This window comes from Oncorhynchus masou, chromosome 28 (genome assembly GCF_036934945.1).
Source record: "Oncorhynchus masou masou isolate Uvic2021 chromosome 28, UVic_Omas_1.1, whole genome shotgun sequence".
NCBI lineage: Eukaryota > Metazoa > Chordata > Actinopteri > Salmoniformes > Salmonidae > Oncorhynchus > Oncorhynchus masou.
The window spans coordinates 84,733,484-84,754,957 of record NC_088239.1 but is presented as its reverse complement, the minus strand read 5'-3'; the positions used below and the strand labels follow the sequence as shown (position 1 = coordinate 84,754,957).

At 46.5% G+C, this 21,474-nt stretch overlaps 1 protein-coding gene across 2 annotated transcripts in view; it reads right to left on the bottom strand.

Moving 5' to 3' along the window:
• The window catches only part of LOC135518423 (cingulin-like protein 1), a 115,317-nt gene that overhangs the window by 5,823 nt on the left and 88,020 nt on the right, over positions 1–21,474 (bottom strand). For both annotated transcript variants that reach the window (XM_064943595.1, XM_064943596.1), the window contains 6 exons: positions 21,019–21,141; positions 20,719–20,802; positions 19,176–19,280; positions 15,963–16,115; positions 7,655–7,822; positions 1,947–2,120 (listed from right to left, as the gene is read on the bottom strand). In XM_064943595.1, coding sequence (XP_064799667.1) covers positions 1,947–2,120; positions 7,655–7,822; positions 15,963–16,115; positions 19,176–19,280; positions 20,719–20,802; positions 21,019–21,141 — 807 coding nt within the window. The remainder of the gene's footprint in view (positions 1–1,946; positions 2,121–7,654; positions 7,823–15,962; positions 16,116–19,175; positions 19,281–20,718; positions 20,803–21,018; positions 21,142–21,474) is intronic.

Here is a 21,474-nt window from a genome sequence, read left to right as displayed (position 1 = left end):
ATACAGTCTACTGTCTCTATATCTACAGTATCTCTCCCACAGTTCATACAGTCTACTGTCTCTATATCTGCAGTATATCTCTCACAGTTCATACAGTCTACTGTCTCTATATCTACAGTATCTCTCCCACAGTTCATACAGTCTACTGTCTCTATATCTACAATATCTCTCCCACAGTTCATACAGTCTACTGTCTCTATATCTGCAGTATCTCTCACAGTTCATACATTCTACTGTCTCTATATCTACAGTATTTCTCCACAGTTCATACAGTCTACTGTCTCTATATCTACAGTATCTCTCCCACAGTTCATACAATCTATTGTCTCTATATCTACGGTATCTCTACCACAGTTCATACAGTCTATTGTCTCTATATCTACAGTATCTCTCCCACAGTTCATACAGTCTACTTTCTCTATATCTACAGTATCTCTCCCACAGTTCATACAGTCTACTTTCTCTATATCTACAGTATCTCTCCCACAGTTCATACAGTCTACTGTCTCTATATCTACAGTATCTCTCCCACAGTTCATACAATATATTGTCTCTATATCTACAGTATCTCTCCCACAGTTCATACAGTCTATTGTCTCTATATCTACAGTATCTCCAACCACGGTCCATACAGTCTATTGTCTCTATATCTACAGTATCTCTCCCACAGTTCATACAGTCTACTGTCTCTATATCTACAGTATCTCTCCCACAGTTCATACAGTCTACTGTCTCTATATCTGCAGTATATCTCTCACAGTTCATACAGTCTACTGTCTCTATATCTACAGTATCTCTCCCACAGTTCATACAGTCTACTGTCTCTATATCTACAATATCTCTCCCACAGTTCATACAGTCTACTGTCTCTATATCTGCAGTATCTCTCACAGTTCATACATTCTACTGTCTCTATATCTACAGTATTTCTCCACAGTTCATACAGTCTACTGTCTCTATATCTACAGTATCTCTCCCACAGTTCATACAATCTATTGTCTCTATATCTACGGTATCTCTACCACAGTTCATACAGTCTATTGTCTCTATATCTACAGTATCTCTCCCACAGTTCATACAGTCTACTTTCTCTATATCTACAGTATCTCTCCCACAGTTCATACAGTCTACTTTCTCTATATCTACAGTATCTCTCCCACAGTTCATACAGTCTACTGTCTCTATATCTACAGTATCTCTCCCACAGTTCATACAATATATTGTCTCTATATCTACAGTATCTCTCCCACAGTTCATACAGTCTATTGTCTCTATATCTACAGTATCTCCAACCACGGTCCGCCACGGTCCATACATTCTATTGTATCTATATCTACAGTATCTCTGCCACGGTCCATACAGTCTATTGTCTCTATATCTACAGTATATCTCTCACAGTTCATACAATCTACTGTCTCTAAGTCTACAGCATACCGCTCACAGTTCATACAGTCTACGGTCTCTATATCTACTGTATCTCTGCCACGGTCCATACAGTCTAGTGTCTCTATATCTGCAGTATATCTTCATACAGTCTACTGTCTCTATATCTACAGTATATCTTCATATAGTCTACTCTCTCACTCTCCGCACTTCTAAAAAGCATCTTCTAAAGAGATTAAACAGTGAAGATTAGATTAAGATTAGGAACACATATATTGAATTAAGGGATTTGCATAAGTAATACTTTATTAACCCAGAATGACATGAGCTCAACTGACTTGCCTGTGTATTTATGTTTAGTGTGAACTGTAGTCTTATGGTTGTACTGGGATGGTATGTTGTCTAGATGGTATCTAAACTAGGGCCTGTCTTTGCTGTGCTGTGGTCAGATCACAATGCAAATTGTAATCGTATACACCTGTCTACAAATGTGGGCACAATCAAAGATCAGGACAAAGGACACATGTTAGAACCAGGTGTAAACAGGGCAACAGGGTACCAACCTGAGCCTGTTTGAGTTGCTTGACCAGGTCTTCCTTGGTCTGTGCAGCCGTCTGTAGCTCCATGGTCAGGTCCTCTACGCTCCTCTCTGCCTGCTTCCACTGCAGCTGAACTCTCTCTCTCAGCTGGATCTCCTCCTCCAGGGAACGCTCCTTATCTATCAGCTTATCTGACACCTGACAACACATACAGTTATCTATCAGTTTACCTGACAACACATACAGTTATCTACCAGCTAACCTGACAACACATACAGTTATCTATCAGCTAACCTGACAACACATACAGTATTCTATCAGCTAACCTGACAACACATACAGTTATCTATCAGTTTACCTGACAACACATACAGTTATCTATCAGTTTACCCGACAACACATACAGTTATCTATCAGACACCTGGCAACACATACAGTTATCTATCAGCTTACCTGACAACACATACAGTTATCTACCAGCTTACCTGACAACACATACAGTTATCTACCAGCTTACCTGACAACACATACAGTTATCTATCAGCTTACCTGACAACACATACAGTTATCTATCAGTTTACCTGACAACACATACAGTTATCTATCAGTTTACCTGACAACACATACAGTTATCTATCAGCTTACCTGACAACACATACAGTTATCTATCAGTTTACCTGACAACACATACAGTTATCTATCAGCTTACCTGACAACACATACAGTTATCTATCAGCTTACCTGACAACACATACAATTATCTATCAGCTTACCTGACAACACATACAGTTATCTATCAGCTTACCTGACACCTGACAACACATACAGTTATCTATCAGCTAACCTGACAACACATACAGTTATCTATCAGCTAACCTGACAACACATACAGTTATCTATCGGCTTACCTGACAACACATACAGTTATCTATCAGCTAACCTGACAACACATACAGTTATCTATCAGCTTACCTGACAACACATACAGTTATCTATCGGCTTACCTGACAACACATACAGTTATCTATCAGCTTACCTGACAACACATACAGTTATCTATCAGCTAACCTGACAACACATACAGTTATCTATCAGCTAACCTGACAACACATACAGTTATCTACCAGCTTACCTGACACCTGACAACACATACAGTTATCTATCAGTTTTACTGACAACACATACAGTTATCTACCAGCTTACCTGACAACACATACAGTTATCTATCAGTTTACCTGACAACACATACAGTTATCTATCAGCTAACCAGACAACACATACAGTTATCTATCAGTTTTACTGACAACACATACAGTTATCTATCAGCTTACCTGACACCTGACAACACATACAGTTATCTATCAGCTAACCAGACAACACATACAGTTATCTATCAGTTTTACTGACAACACATACAGTTATCTACCAGCTTACCTGACACCTGACAACACATACAGTTATCTATCAGCTAACCTGACAACACATACAGTTATCTATCAGCTTACCTGACAACACATACAGTTATCTACCAGCTTACCTGACAACACATACAGTTATCTATCAGCTAACCTGACAACACATACAGTTATCTATCAGCTAACCTGACAACACATACAGTTATCTATCAGCTAACCTGACACCACATACAGTTATCTATCAGCTTACCTGACAACACATACAGTTATCTATCAGCTAACCTGACAACACATACAGTTATCTATCAGCTTACCTGACACCTGACAACACATACAGTTATCTATCAGCTTACCTGACAACACATACAGTTATCTATCAGCTAACCTGACAACACATACAGTTATCTATCAGCTTACCTGACAACACATACAGTTATCTATCAGCTAACCTGACACCACATACAGTTATCTATCAGCTTACCTGACAACACATACAGTTATCTATCAGCTAACCTGACAACACATACAGTTATCTATCAGCTTACCTGACACCTGACAACACATACAGTTATCTATCAGCTTACCTGACACCTGACAACACATACAGTTATCTACCAGCTTACCTGACAACACATACAGTTATCTATCAGCTTACCTGACACCTGACAACACATACAGTTATCTATCAGCCTACCTGACAACACATACAGTTATCTATCAGCTTACCTGACAACACATACAGTTATCTATCAGCTTACCTGACACCTGACAACACATACAGTTATCTATCAGCTTACCTGACAACACATACAGTTATCTATCAGCTTACCTGACAACACATACAGTTATCTATCAGCTTACCTGACAACACATACAGTTATCTATCAGCTTACCTGACAACACATACAGTTATTTATCAGCTTACCTGACAACACATACAGTTATCTATCAGCTTACCTGACCCCTGACACCACATACAGTTATCTATCAGTTTTACTGACAACACATACAGTTATCTATCAGCTTACCTGACAACACATACAGTTATCTATCAGCTTACCTGACAACACATACAGTTATCTATCAGCTTACCTGACAACACATACAGTTATCTATCAGTTTACCTGACAACACATACAGTTATCTATCAGTTTACCTGACAACACATACAGTTATCTATCAGCTAACCTGACACCACATACAGTTATCTATCAGCTAACCTGACAACACATACAGTTATCTATCAGTTTACCTGACAACACATACAATTATCTACCAGCTAACCTGACAACACATACAATTATCTACCAGCTAACCTGACAACACATACAGTTATCTATCAGCTAACCTGACAACACATACAGTTATCTACCAGCTCACCTGACAACACATACAGTTATCTATCAGCTTACCTGACAACACATACAATTATCTACCAGCTAACCTGACAACACATACAATTATCTACCAGCTAACCTGACAACACATACAATTATCTACCAGCTAACCTGACAACACATACAGTTATCTATCAGCTTACCTGACAACACATACAGTTATCTATCAGCTTACCTGACAACACATACAGTTATCTATCAGCTTACCTGACAACACATACAGTTATCTATCAGCTTACCTGACAACACATACAGTTATCTATCAGCTTACCTGACACCTGACAACACATACAGTTATCTACCAGCTAACCTGACAACACATACAGTTATCTATCAGCTTACCTGACAACACATACAATTATCTACCAGCTTACCTGACAACACATACAGTTATCTATCAGCTAACCTGACAACACATACAGTTATCTATCAGCTAACCTGACAACACATACAGTTATCTATCAGTTTACCTGACAACACATACAGTTATCTATCAGCTTACCTGACAACACATACAGTTATCTATCAGCTTACCTGACACCTGACAACACATACAGTTATCTATCAGCTAACCTGACAACACATACAGTTATCTATCAGCTAACCTGACAACACATACAGTTATCTATCAGTTTACCTGACAACACATACAGTTATCTATCAGTTTACCTGACAACACATACAGTTATCTACCAGCTAACCTGACAACACATACAGTTATCTATCAGCTTACCTGACAACACATACAATTATCTACCAGCTAACCTGACAACACATACAATTATCTACCAGCTTACCTGACAACACATACAGTTATCTACCAGCTTACCTGACAACACATACAATTATCTACCAGCTAACCTGACAACACATACAGTTATCTACCAGCTTACCTGACAACACATACAATTATCTACCAGCTAACCTGACAACACATACAGTTATCTACCAGCTTACCTGACAACACATACAATTATCTACCAGCTTACCTGACAACACATACAGTTATCTATCAGCTTACCTGACAACACATACAGTTATCTATCAGCTTACCTGACAACACATACAGTTATCTACCAGCTCACCTGACAACACATACAGAAAACCACATAATGGACACACATGTTACAGTTTGGGTCAAGTAGGTGACTGCTGTAAACACATGGATGTCGACTAAGCAGAAATTCCTTTCAAAAGTCAATCTCAAAGACAAGTTGTTTATCGGCGTTTGACTATAGTAAGGCCTACGCCAACGCATGCTGTCAGACCTTGTAAGGCCTATGTCCTTATCTACCTGTCCCTGGAGGCTGATCACAGTCTGCTGGGCTCTCTGAATCCAGCTCCTCCACCCTAAGCCTCTAACCCTAACCCCCTAACCCTCTAACCCTAACCCCCGAACCCTAACCCCTAACCCTCTAACCCCCTAACCCTCTAACCCTCTAACCCTCTAACCCCCTAACCCTCTAACCCTAAGCCTCTAACCCTAACCCCCTAACCCTCTAACCCTAACCCTCTAACCCCCTAACCCTCTAACCCTCTAACCCCCTAACCCCCTAACCCTCTAACCCTAACCCTCTAACCCTAACCCCTAACCCTCTAACCCCCGAACCCTAACCCCTAACCCTCTAACCCCCTAACCCTCTAACCCTCTAACCCTCTAACCCTAACCCTCTAACCCTAACCCCCTAACCCTCTAACCCTAACCCTAACCCTCTAACCCCCAACCCTCTAACCCTCCAACCCTCCATCCATCTAACCCTCTAACCCTCCAACCCTCCATCCCTCTAACCCTCCAACCCTCCATCCCTCTAACCCTCCATCCCTCTAACCCTCCATCCCTCTAACCCTCCGTCCCTCCATCCCTCTAACCCTCCATCCCTCTATCCCTCCATCCCTCTATCCCTCTAACCCTCCATCCCTCCAACCTTCCAACCCTCCATCCCTCTATCCCTCTAACCCTCCAACCCTCCATCCCTCTAACCCTCCATTCCTCCATCCCTCTAACCCTCCATCCCTCTAACCCTCCATCCCTCTAACCCTCCATCCCTCCAACCCTCCATCCCTCTATCCATCTAACCCTTCATCCCTCTAACCCTCCATCCCTCCAACCCTCCATCCCTCTATCCCTCCATCCCTCCATCCCTCTAACCCTCTAACCCTCTATCCCCCTAACCCTCTAACCCCCTAACCCTCTAACCCCCTAACCCCCTAACCCTCTAACCCTCTAACCCCTAACACTCTAACCCTCTAACCCCCTAACCCTCTAACCCCCTAACCCTCTAACCCCCTAACCCTCTAACCCCCTAACCCCCTAACCCTCTAACCCCCTAACCCTCTAACCCCTAACCCCCTAACCCCCTAACCCTCTAACCTCTAACACCCTAACCCTAACCCTCTAACCCCCTAACCCTCTAACCCCCTAACCCTCTAACCCCCTAACCCCTAACCCTCTAACCCTAACCCCCTAACACTCTAACCCCCTAACCCTCTAACCCTAACCCCCTAACACTCTAACCCGCTAACCCTCTAACCCTAACCCCCTAACCCTCTAACACTCTAACCCTAACCCCCTAACACTCTAACCCTAACCCCCTAACCCTCTAACCCCCTAACCCCCTAACCCTAACCCCCTAACACTCTAACCCTAACCCCCTAACCCTCTAACACTCTAACCCTAACCCCCTAACACTCTAACCCTAACCCCCTAACCCTCTAACCCCCTAACCCCCTAACCCTCTAACCCTAACCCCCTAACCCTCTAACACTCTAACCCTAACCCCCTAACACTCTAACCCTAACCCCCTAACACTCTAACCCTAACCCCCTAACCCTCTAACCCCATAACCCCCTAACCCTCTAACCCTAACCCCCTAACACTCTAACCCTAACCCTAGCTGTAAGGCCTTGGTCAGTATTTTACCTGTCCCTGTAGGCGGCTGACAGTCTGTTGTGCTAACTGCAGCTCCTGACCTCTCTCCAGTAAACTCTCCTCCATCTCCTCTACCCTCAGCAGGGCGTCATCTCGTAGCTTCTGTTGCAGACTGAGCTCTGCTGTCGCCTGGGTGGCTTTCAGTAGAGCCTCTTCTAGCTGTGGAGGGAGAGACCAGAATGTCACACACATAAACTGTACACATCTTCTACCCATAATGTACCCATATTGGGGCGGCAGGGTAGCCTAGTGGTTAGAGCGTTGGACTAGTAACCGAAAGGTTGCAAGTTCAAATCCCCGAGCTGACAAGGTACAAATCTGTTGTTCTGCCCCTGAACAAGGCAGTTAACCCACTGTTCCTAGGCCGTCATTGAAAATAAGAATTTGTTCTTAACTGACTTGCCTAGTTAAATAAAGAAATGTAAAAAATCTTGTCCCCATCCTCTACCCATCCTCTACCCATCCTCTACCCATCTTGTCCCCATCTTGTCCCCATCTTGTCCCCATCCTCTACCCATCTTGTCCCCATCCTCTACCCATCCTCTACCCATCTTGTCCCCATCCTCTACCCATCCTCTACCCATCTTGTCCCCATCCTCTACCCATCTTGTCCCCATCCTCTACCCATCCTCTACCCATCTTGTCCCCATCCTCTACCCATCCTCTACCCATCTTGTACCCATCCTCTACCCATCTTGTCCCCATCCTCTACCCATCTTGTACCCATTCACTACCCATCTTGTACCCATCCTCTACCCATCTTGTCCCCATCCTCTACCCATCTTGTCCCCATCCTCTACCCATCCTCTACCCATCTTGTCCCCATCCTCTACCCATCTTGTCCCCATCCTCTACCCATCCTCTACCCATCTTGTACCCATCCTCTACCCATCTTGTACCCATCCTCTACCCATCTTGTACCCATCCTCTACACATCTTGTCCCCATCCTGTACCCATCCTCTACCCATCCTCTACCCATCTTGTCCCCATCCTCTACCCATCCTCTACCCATCTTGTCCCCATCCTCTACCCATCCTCTACCCATCTTGTCCCCATCCTCTACCCATCTTGTCCCCATCTTGTACCCATCCTCTACCCATCTTGTCCCCATCCTCTACCCATCTTGTCCCCATCCTCTACCCATCATCTACCCATCCTCTACCCATCTTGTCCCCATCCTCTACCCATCTTGTCCCCATCCTCTACCCATCTTGTCCCCATCTTGTCCCCATCCTCTACCCATCCTCTACCCATCCTCTACCCATCTTGTCCCCATCCTCTACCCATCATCTACCCATCCTCTACCCATCTTGTCCCCATCCTCTACCCATCTTGTCCCCATCCTCTACCCATCTTGTCCCCATCTTGTCCCCATCCTCTACCCATCCTCTACCCATCTTGTCCCCATCTTGTCCCCATCCTCTACCCATCCTCTACCCATCCTCTACCCATCTTGTACCCATCCTCTACCCATCTTGTCCCCATCCTCTACCCATCTTGTACCCATTCACTACCCATCTTGTACCCATCCTCTACCCATCTTGTACCCATCCTCTACCCATCTTGTCCCCATCCTCTACCCATCTTGTCCCCATCCTCTACCCATCCTCTACCCATCTTGTCCCCATCCTCTACCCATCTTGTCCCCATCCTCTACCCATCCTCTACCCATCCTCTACCCATCTTGTACCCATCCTCTACCCATCTTGTACCCATCCTCTACACATCTTGTCCCCATCCTGTACCCATCCTCTACCCATCCTCTACCCATCTTGTACCCATCCTCTACCCATCCTCTACCCATCTTGTCCCCATCCTCTACCCATCTTGTCCCCATCCTCTACCCATCTTGTACCCATCCTCTACCCATCCTCTACCCATCTTGTCCCCATCCTCTACCCATCCTCTACCCATCCTCTACCCATCTTGTCCCCATCCTCTACCCATCTTGTCCCCATCCTCTACCCATCCTCTACCCATCTTGTCCCCATCCTCTACCCATCTTGTCCCCATCCTCTACCCATCCTCTACCCATCTTGTACCCATCCTCTACCCATCTTGTACCCATCCTCTACACATCTTGTCCCCATCCTGTACCCATCCTCTACCCATCCTCTACCCATCTTGTACCCATCCTCTACCCATCCTCTACCCATCTTGTACCCATCCTCTACCCATCCTCTACCCATCTTGTCCCCATCCTCTACCCATCTTGTCCCCATCCTCTACCCATCCTGTACCCATCCTCTACCCATCCTCTACCCAATCTCTACCCATCCTCTACCCATCTTGTACCCATCCTCTACCCATCTTGTCCCCATCCTCTACCCATCTTGTACCCATCCTCTACCCATCCTCTACCCATCTTGTCCCCATCCTCTACCCATCCTCTACCCATCTTGTACCCATCCTCTACCCATCTTGTCCCCATCCTCTACCCATCCTCTACCCATCTTGTCCCCATCCTCTACCCATCTTGTCCCCATCCTCTACCCATCCTCTACCCATCTTGTCCCCATCCTCTACCCATCTTGTACCCATCCTCTACCTATCTTGTACCCATCCTCTACCCATCTTGTCCCCATCCTCTACCCATCTTGTACCCATCCTCTACCTATCTTGTACCCATCCTCTACCCATCTTGTCCCCATCCTCTACCCATCCTCTACCCATCCTCTACCCATCCTCTACCCATCCTCTACCCATCCTCTACCCATCTTGTCCCCATCCTCTACCCATCCTCTACCCATCTTGTCCCCATCCTCTACCCATCTTGTCCCCATCCTCTACCCATCTTGTCCCCATCCTCTACCCATCCTCTACCCATCTTGTCCCCATCCTCTACCCATCCTGTACCCATCCTCTACTCATCTTGTCCCCATCCTCTACCCATCCTCTACCCATCCTCTACCCATCCTCTACCCATCCTCTACCCATCTTGCCCCCATCCTCTACCCATCCTCTACCCATCTTGTCCCCATCCTCTACCCATCCTCTACCCATCTTGTCCCCATCCTGTACCCATCTTGTCCCCATCCTCTACCCATCTTGTCCCCATCCTCTACCCATCCTCTACCCATCTTGTCCCCATCCTGTACCCATCTTGTCCCCATCCTCTACCCATCTTGTCCCCATCCTCTACCCATCCTCTACCCATCTTGTCCCCATCCTCTACCCATCTTGTCCCCATCCTCTACCCATCTTGTCCCCATCCTCTACCCATCCTCTACCCATCTTGTCCCCATCCTGTACCCATCTTGTCCCCATCCTGTACCCATCTTGTCCCCATCCTCTACCCATCTTGTCCCCATCCTCTACCCATCCTCTACCCATCCTCTACCCATCTTTTCCCCATCCTCTACCCATCCTCTACCCATCCTCTACCCATCCTCTACCCATCCTGTACCCATCCTCTACCCATCCTGTACCCATCCTCTACCCATCCTCTACCCATCTTGTCCCCATCCTCTACCCATCCTCTACCCATCCTCTACCCATCTTGTCCCCATCCTCTACCCATCCTCTACCCATCTTGTACCAATCCTCTACCCATCGTCTACCCATCTTGTCCCCATCCTCTACCATCCTCTACCCATCCTCTACCCATCCTCTACCCATCCTGTACCCATCCTCTACCCATCCTGTACCCATCCTCTACCCATCTTGTCCCCATCCTCTACCCATCCTCTACCCATCTTGTACCAATCCTCTACCCATCGTCTACCCATCTTGTCCCCATCCTCTACCATCCTCTACCCATCCTCTACCCATCCTCTACCCATCCTGTACCCATCCTCTACCCATCCTGTACCCATCCTCTACTCATCTTGTCCCCATCCTCTACCCATCCTCTACCCATCCTCTACCCATCCTCTACCCATCTTGCCCCCATCCTCTACCCATCCTCTACCCATCTTGTCCCCATCCTCTACCCATCCTCTACCCATCTTGTCCCCATCCTGTACCCATCTTGTCCCCATCCTCTACCCATCTTGTCCCCATCCTCTACCCATCCTCTACCCATCTTGTCCCCATCCTGTACCCATCTTGTCCCCATCCTCTACCCATCTTGTCCCCATCCTCTACCCATCCTCTACCCATCTTGTCCCCATCCTCTACCCATCTTGTCCCCATCCTCTACCCATCTTGTCCCCACCCTCTACCCATCCTCTACCCATCTTGTCCCCATCCTGTACCCATCTTGTCCCCATCCTGTACCCATCTTGTCCCCATCCTGTACCCATCTTGTCCCCATCCTCTACCCATCTTGTCCCCATCCTCTACCCATCCTCTACCCATCCTCTACCCATCTTTTCCCCATCCTCTACCCATCCTCTACCCATCCTCTACCCATCCTGTACCCATCCTCTACCCATCCTGTACCCATCCTCTACCCATCCTCTACCCATCTTGTCCCCATCCTCTACCCATCCTCTACCCATCCTCTACCCATCTTGTCCCCATCCTCTACCCATCTTGTACCAATCCTCTACCCATCGTCTACCCATCTTGTCCCCATCCTCTACCATCCTCTACCCATCCTCTACCCATCCTCTACCCATCCTGTACCCATCCTCTACCCATCCTCTACCCATCTTGTCCCCATCCCCTACCCATCCTCTACCCATCCTCTACCCATCCTCTACCCATCTTGTCCCCCATCCTCTACCCATCCTCTACCCATCCTCTACCCATCTTGTCCCCATCCTCTACCCATCTTGTCCCCATCCTCTACCCATCCTCTACCCATCTTGTCCCCATCCTCTACCCATCTTGCCCCCATCCTCTACGCATCCTCTACCCATCCTCTACCCATCTTGTACCCATCCTCTACCCATCTTGTCCCCATCCTCTACCCATCCTCTACCCATCCTCTACCCATCCTGTACCCATCCTCTACCCATCCTGTACCCATCCTCTACCCATCCTCTACCCATCCTCTACCCATCCTCTACCCATCCTCTACCCATCTTGTACCCATCCTCTACCCATCTTGTCCCCATCCTCTACCCATCTTGTACCCATCCTCTACCCATCCTCTACCCATCTTGTCCCCATCCTCTACCCATCCTCTACCCATCCTCTACCCATCTTGTACCCATCCTCTACCCATCCTCTACCCATCCTCTACCCATCCTCTACCCATCTTGTCCCCATCCTCTACCCATCCTCTTCCCATCCTCTACCCATCCTCTACCCATCCTCTACCCATCCTCTACCCATCCTCTACCCATCTTGTCCCCATCTTGAAATGTTCTGATTTTCCTGAGATGCTGGTAGCTCCTGATTCTGAATCCTCCCTGTTGTTGTCTGTTGTCAGTACAGTGATTCTGAATCCTCCGCCCCTGTTGTTGTCTGTTGTCAGTACAGTGATTCTGAATCCTCCGCCCCTGTTGTTGTCTGTTGTCAGTACAGTGATTCTGAATCCTCCGCCCCTGTTGTTGTCTGTTGTCAGTACAGTGATTCTGAATCCTGTTGTCCTCCGCCCCTGTTGTTGTCTGTTGTCAGTACAGTGATTCTGAATCCTCCGCCCCTGTTGTTGTCTGTTGTCAGTACAGTGATTCTGAATCCTGTTGTCCTCCGCCCCTGTTGTTGTCTGTTGTCAGTACAGTGATTCTGAATCCTCCGCCCCTGTTGTTGTCTGTTGTCAGTACAGTGATTCTGAATCCTCCGCCCCTGTTGTTGTCTGTTGTCAGTACAGTGATTCTGAATCCTCCGCCCCTGTTGTTGTCTGTTGTCAGTACAGTGATTCTGAATCCTCCGCCCCTGTTGTCAGTGTGATTCTGAATCCTCCGCCCCTGTTGTCTGTTGTCAGTACAGTGATTCTGAATCCTCCGCCCCTGTTGTTGTCTGTTGTCAGTACAGTGATTCTGAACCCTGTTGTTGTCTGTTGTCAGTACAGTGATTCTGAATCCTCCGCCCCCTGTTGTTGTCTGTTGTCAGTACAGTGATTCTGAATCCTCCGCCCCTGTTGTTGTCTGTTGTCAGTACAGTGATTCTGAATCCTCCGCCCCTGTTGTTGTCTGTTGTCAGTACAGTGATTCTGAATCCTCCGCCCCTGTTGTTGTCTGTTGTCAGTACAGTGGTTCTGAATCCTCCGCCCCTGTTGTTGTCTGTTGTCAGTACAGTGATTCTGAATCCTCCGCCCCTGTTGTTGTCTGTTGTCAGTACAGTGATTCTGAATCCTCCGCCCCTGTTGTTGTCTGTTGTCAGTACAGTGATTCTGAATCCTCCGCCCCTGTTGTTGTCTGTTGTCAGTACAGTGATTCTGAATCCTCCGCCCCTGTTGTTGTCTGTTGTCAGTACAGTGATTCTGAATCCTCCGCCCCTGTTGTTGTCTGTTGTCAGTACAGTGATTCTGAATCCTCCGCCCCTGTTGTTGTCTGTTGTCAGTACAGTGATTCTGAATCCTCCGCCCCTGTTGTTGTCTGTTGTCAGTACAGTGATTCTGAATCCTCCGCCCCTGTTGTTGTCTGTTGTCAGTACAGTGATTCTGAATCCTCCGCCCCTGTTGTTGTCTGTTGTCAGTACAGTGATTCTGAATCCTCCGCCCCTGTTGTTGTCTGTTGTCAGTACAGTGATTCTGAATCCTCCGCCCCTGTTGTTGTCTGTTGTCAGTACAGTGATTCTGAATCCTCCGCCCCTGTTGTTGTCTGTTGTCAGTACAGTGATTCTGAATCCTCCGCCCCTGTTGTTGTCTGTTGTCAGTACAGTGGTTCTGAATCCTCCGCCCCTGTTGTTGTCTGTTGTCAGTACAGTGGTTCTGAATCCTCCGCCCCTGTTGTTGTCTGTTGTCAGTACAGTGATTCTGAATCCTCCGCCCCTGTTGTTGTCTGTTGTCAGTACAGTGATTCTGAATCCTCCGCCCCTGTTGTTGTCTGTTGTCAGTACAGTGATTCTGAATCCTCCGCCCCTGTTGTTGTCTGTTGTCAGTACAGTGATTCTGAATCCTCCGCCCCTGTTGTTGTCTGTTGTCAGTACAGTGATTCTGAATCCTCCGCCCCTGTTGTTGTCTGTTGTCAGTACAGTGATTCTGAATCCTCCGCCCCTGTTGTTGTCTGTTGTCAGTACAGTGATTCTGAATCCTCCGCCCCTGTTGTTGTCTGTTGTCAGTACAGTGATTCTGAATCCTCCGCCCCTGTTGTTGTCTGTTGTCAGTACAGTGATTCTGAATCCTCCGCCCCTGTTGTTGTCTGTTGTCAGTACAGTGATTCTGAATCCTCCGCCCCTGTTGTTGTCTGTTGTCAGTACAGTGATTCTGAATCCTCCGCCCCTGTTGTTGTCTGTTGTCAGTACAGTGATTCTGAATCCTCCGCCCCTGTTGTTGTCTGTTGTCAGTACAGTGATTCTGAATCCTCCGCCCCTGTTGTTGTCTGTTGTCAGTACAGTGATTCTGAATCCTCCGCCCCTGTTGTTGTCTGTTGTCAGTACAGTGATTCTGAATCCTCCGCCCCTGTTGTTGTCTGTTGTCAGTACAGTGGATAGAACTGTTTGAAACTTAGGCAGCTACCGTGCTTGTGGTCAATTCCAATTCAAGATAAATAAAATAAATAAAAAAGTGGAGAATTTACGTTGAATTCAATTCGAATATCAATAATTTTCAAGTAATGGAATCGTAATTGAAATTGTAAAATACATCCTTTGGAATTTAATTGAAATGTAATATGTGTTTATTTCAAATGCAGTTAAAGGGAAAAATGCACTTTAAATAACAAAGTAAATTTAAATAACAAATTATATTTAAATAACAAATTAAAATAACAAATTTAATTAAAATAAATTAAAATATCTAATTAAATTTAAATAACAAATGTAAATAACAAATTACATTTTAAATAACAAATTAAAATAACAAATTGACTGCAAAATTTGCTTTAAAATCATTTCAACATTTTGCCTGAAAGCCTCAGTGAATTGAATTAAAATTGGAATTTGTGGAATTGTTCGGGTTAATATGGAATTGGGAATACAATTCTTGGAATTGACCTAACATTGGAATTGAAAGGAATTGAATTATCTCTGAATTTAAATACTGCCCTGGAATTTGAAAGGGAATGGAATAAGAATTGAATAAGAATTGAATAAGAACTGAATAAGAATTGAATAAGAATTGAATAAGAATTGAATAAGAACTGAATAAGAATTGAATAAGAATGGAAAAAGAATGGAAAAAGAATTGAATAAGAATTGAATAAGAATGGAATAAGAATTGAATAAGAACTGAATAAGAACTGAATAAGAATTGACCCCAACCCTTGTAGCTACATTATAGGTGTGTAACAGTGAACAGTACTCTACCTCAGTCTCCAGTCTGAAGACAGTGTCGCTGAGCTCTGATCTCTTCTTGTCCCGTGTCTCCTTGTCCACCTCGAGATCCTCCAACTGTCTCTCAGACAGCCACAGCTTCTCTGACAGCCCCTGGGCATGGAGCGTCTGCTTCTCTAGCGCCTCCTATAGGGGACATGGTGTAGGACAGACACAGAGGCTGGGGCTGAAACGGAACCCTATTAGTTACATAGTGCACTAGTTTTGAGCAGGGTCATGGTAGCGAGTAGGGTGCATTTTCTGGATGCACAGAGGGGCTCACGCAAGCAGGGCAAAAACACAGGCCCAACTAACTAACAGGTCTGTGGTAGAATAGGCCCAACTAACTGACTGACAGGTCTGTGGTAGAATAGGCCCAGCTAACTGACTGACAGGTCTGTGGTAGAATAGGCCCAGCTAACTGAGGTCTGTGGTAGAATAGGCCCAGCTGACTGACAGATCTGTGGTAGAATAGGCCCAGCTAACTGACTGGGATCTGTGGTAGAATAGGCCCAACTTACTGACAGATCTGTGGTAGAATAGGCCCAGCTAACTGACTGACAGGTCTGTGGTAGAATAGGCCCAGCTGACTGACAGATCTGTGGTAGAATAGGCCCAGCTGACTGACAGATCTGTGGTAGAATAGGCCCAGCTAACTGACTGGGATCTGTGGTAGAATAGGCCCAGCTGACTGACAGATCTGTGGTAGAATAGGCCCAGCTGACTGACAGGTCTGTGGTAGAATAGGCCCAACTAACTAACAGGTCTGTGGTAGAATAGGCCCAACTAACTGACTGACAGGTCTGTGGTAGAATAGGCCCAGCTGACTGACTGGGATCTGTGGTAGAATAGGCCCAGCTAACTAACTAACAGGTCTGTGGTAGAATAGGCCCAGCTAACTAACTGACAGATCTGTGGTAGAATAGGCCCAGCTGACTGACTGACAGGTCTGTGGTAGAATAGGCCCAGCTAACTGACTGACAGGTCTGTGGTAGAATAGGCCCAGCTAACTGACTGACAGGTCTGTGGTAGAATAGGCCCAGCTAACTAACAGGTCTGTGGTAGAATAGGCCCAGCTAACTAACTGACAGGTCTGTGGTAGAATAGGCCCAGCTAACTAACAGGACTGTGGTAGAATAGGCCCAGCTAACTAACTGACAGGTCTGTGGTAGAATAGGCCCAGCTAACTGACTGACAGGTCTGTGGTAGAATAGGCCCAGCTAACTAACAGGTCTGTGGTAGAATAGGCCCAGCTAACTAACTGAGGTCTGTGGTAGAATAGGCCCAGCTAACTGAGGTCTGTGGTAGAATAGGCCCAGCTGACTGACTGGGATCTGTGGTAGAATAGGCCCAGCTGACTGACTGACAGGTCTGTGGTGGAATAGGCCCAGCTAACTGACTGACAGGTCTGTGGTAGAATAGGCCCAGCTAACTAACTGACAGGTCTGTGGTAGAATAGGCCCAGCTAACTGACTGACAGGTCTGTGGTAGAATAGGCCCAGCTGACTGACAGATCTGTGGTAGAATAGGCCCAGCTGACTGACAGATCTGTGGTAGAATAGGCCCAGCTAACTGAGGTCTGTGGTAGAATAGGCCCAGCTGACTGACAGATCTGTGGTAGAATAGGCCCAACTTACTGACAGATCTGTGGTAGAATAGGCCCAGCTAACTGACTGACAGGTCTGTGGTAGAATAGGCCCAGCTGACTGACAGGTCTGTGGTAGAATAGGCCCAGCTAACTGACTGACAGGTCTGTGGTAGAATAGGCCCAGCTGACTGACAGGTCTGTGGTAGAATAGGCCCAGCTAACTAACTGACAGGTCTGTGGTAGAATAGGCCCAGCTAACTGACTGACAGGTCTGTGGTAGAATAGGCCCAGCTGACTGACTGACAGGTCTGTGGTAGAATAGGCCCAGCTAACTGAGGTCTGTGGTAGAATAGGCCCAGCTAACTGACTGACAGATCTGTGGTAGAATAGGCCCAGCTGACTGACAGATCTGTGGTAGAATAGGCCCAGCTGACTGACAGATCTGTGGTAGAATAGGCCCAACTTACTGACAGATCTGTGGTAGAATAGGCCCAGCTAACTGACTGACAGGTCTGTGGTAGAATAGGCCCAGCTGACTGACAGGTCTGTGGTAGAATAGGCCCAGCTAACTGACTGACAGGTCTGTGGTAGAATAGGCCCAGCTAACTGACTGACAGGTCTGTGGTAGAATAGGCCCAGCTGACTGACAGGTCTGTGGTAGAATAGGCCCAGCTAACTGACAGGTCTGTGGTAGAATAGGCCCAGCTAACTGACTGACAGGTCTGTGGTAGAATAGGCCCAGCTAACTGACTGATCTGTGGTAGAATAGGCCCAGCTGACTGACTGGGATCTGTGGTAGAATAGGCCCAACTTACTGACAGATCTGTGGTAGAATAGGCCCAGCTAACTGACAGATCTGTGGTAGAATAGGCCCAGCTTACTGACAGGTCTGTGGTAGAATAGGCCCAACTTACTGACAGATCTGTGGTAGAATAGGCCCAGCTTTCTGACAGATCTGTGGTAGAATAGGCCCAGCTAACTGACAGATCTGTGGTAGAATAGGCCCAACTTACTGACAGATCTGTGGTAGAATAGGCCCAGCTTTCTGACAGATCTGTGGTAGAATAGGCCCAGCTAACTGACAGATCTGTGGTAGAATAGGCCCAGCTAACTGACAGATCTGTGGTAGAATAGGCCCAACTTACTGACAGATCTGTGGTAGAATAGGCCCAGCTTTCTGACAGATCTGTGGTGGAATAGGCCCAGCTGACTGACAGGTCTGTGGTAGAATAGGCCCAGCTGACTGACAGGTCTGTGGTAGAATAGGCCCAGCTAACTGAGGTCTGTGGTAGAATAGGCCCAGCTAACTGACTGGTCTGTGGTAGAATAGGCCCAGCTAACTAACAGGTCTGTGGTAGAATAGGCCCAGCTGACTGACTGGTCTGTGGTAGAATAGGCCCAGCTAACTAACAGGTCTGTGGTAGAATAGGCCCAGCTGACTGACAGGTCTGTGGTAGAATAGGCCCAGCTGACTGACAGATCTGTGGTGGAATAGGCCCAGCTGACTGACAGGTCTGTGGTAGAATAGGCCCAGCTGACTGACTGGTCTGTGGTGGAATAGGCCCAGCTAACTGACAGGTCTGTGGTGGAATCTGATTATGGAGAAGCCTATACTGTACCTCAGCGACCTGTATCTTATTCTTCAGAGACTGCTGCAGGAAGTTGAAGGCGTATTCCTGGGTGTTGGCCTCCACCATCTGGGCCCTGGCCTCGGTCAGCTCCGTCTGGAGGAAACATAGATGAGATCAGCTCTCTAGAGACATCCTCTGTGTTTCAACACTTAGATATTAGTGGTTGTATTTTCTATCTAGAAAGAAATGAAAGTAGGAGCTTGTGTTTTGGGAGATAATCCTTCTATCCAACTCTATGGCAGAGTCTCAGCAAAGATGAACACAGTGTAGTTTCTGTGTAGTCCAGTCCAGATAAAGACTAATGTAGTTTCTGTGTAGTCCAGTCCAGATGAACACAGTGTAGTTTCTGTGTAGTCCAGTCCAGATGAACACAGTGTAGTTTCTGTGTAGTCCAGTCCAGAAAAAAACTAATGTAGTTTCTGTGTAGTCCAGTCCAGATGAACACAGTGTAGGTTCTGTGTAGTCCAGTCCAGATAAAAACTAATGTAGTTTCTGTGTAGTCCAGTCCAGATGAACACAGTGTAGGTTCTGTGTAGTCCAGTCCAGATAAAAACTAATGTAGCTTCTGTGTAGTCCAGTCCAGATGAACACAGTGTAGTTTCTGTGTAGTCCAGTCCAGATGAACACAGTGTAGGTTCTGTGTAGTCCAGTCCAGATGAACACAGTGTAGGTTCTGTGTAGTCCAGTCCAGATAAAGACTAATGTAGTTTCTGTGTAGTCCAGTCCAGATGAACACAGTGTAGGTTCTGTGTAGTCCAGTCCAGATAAAGACTAATGTAGTTTCTGTGTAGTCCAGTCCAGATGAACACAGTGTAGTTTCTGTGTAGTCCAGTCCAGATAAAAACTAATGTAGTTTCTGTGTAGTCCAGTCCAGATGAACACAGTGTAGTTTCTGTGTAGTCCAGTCCAGATAAAAACTAATGTAGTTTCTGTGTAGTCCAGTCCAGATGAACACAGTGTAGGTTCTGTGTAGTCCAGTCCAGATAAAAACTAATGTAGTTTCTGTGTAGTCCAGTCCAGATGAACACAGTGTAGGTTCTGTGTAGTCCAGTCCAGATAAAAACGAATGTAGTTTCTGTGTAGTCCAGTCCAGATGAACACAGTGTAGGTTCTGTGTAGTCCAGTCTAGATAAAAACGAATGTAGCTTCTGTGTAGTCCAGTCCAGATGAACACAGTGTAGTTTCTGTGTAGTCCAGTCCAGATGAACACAGTGTAGTTTCTGTGTAGTCCAGTCCAGATGAACACAGTGTAGGTTCTGTGTAGTCCAGTCCAGATAAAAACTAATGTAGCTTCTGTGTAGTCCAGTCCAGATGAACACAGTGTAGTTTCTGTGTAGTCCAGTCCAGATGAACACAGTGTAGGTTCTGTGTAGTCCAGTCCAGATGAACACAGTGTAGTTTCTGTGTAGTCCAGTCCAGATGAACACAGTGTAGTTTCTGTGTAGTCCAGTCCAGATAAAGACTAATGTAGTTTCTGTGTAGTCCAGTCCAGATGAACACAGTGTAGCTTCTGTGTAGTCCAGAAGCCTACCTCCATAACTCTGAAGCGTTCCGTCATGGCCGTGTTGTCTCTCTCCAGCTCTACCATCCTCATCCTCATCCTACTCATCTCCATCTTGGATTGATAAGGAGACATTACGTTAGCTTCAGGAACCTCTTTACTAGCCTGGCTACCAGTCTGTTTGTGCCATCATGCCACTCCACTCCTTGCCATGACAAGGAGTGGTATCAAGGCACAAACAGACTGGTACCCAGGCAACATCTTTACTGAGATCAAACCAGATGTGTTACACAGAGCATTCTGGGTATTGTAGTCCGTCATGCTACACACCTGCAGGGTACTGTTGGTTCTGAGAAGGTCCTCGTTGTTCACCAACAGGCCTCTCATCTCCAACCTGATCTGGTTCCTCTCCTTGTCCATCTCTATGCTCTCTGCCTCCAGGAACTGGTTCCTCTGTGGACAGGAGGGGGACACGGAGTGAGAGAGAGAGGGTGTGAGTGAGTGACTGAGTGAGTGAGTCACTGAGTGAGTGACTGACTGAGTGACTGAGTGAGTGACTGAGTGAGTGAGTGACTGACTGACTGAGTGACTGAGTGAGTGACTGAGTGTATGACTGAGTGAGTGAGTGAGTGAGTGAGTGAGTGAGTGAGTGAGTGAGTGAGTGAGTGACTGACTGACTGACTGAGTGAGTGACTGAGTGAGTGACTGACTGAGTGAGTGACTGAGTGAATGACTGAGTGACTGAGTGAGTGACTGACTGACTGAGTGACTGACTGAGTGACTGAC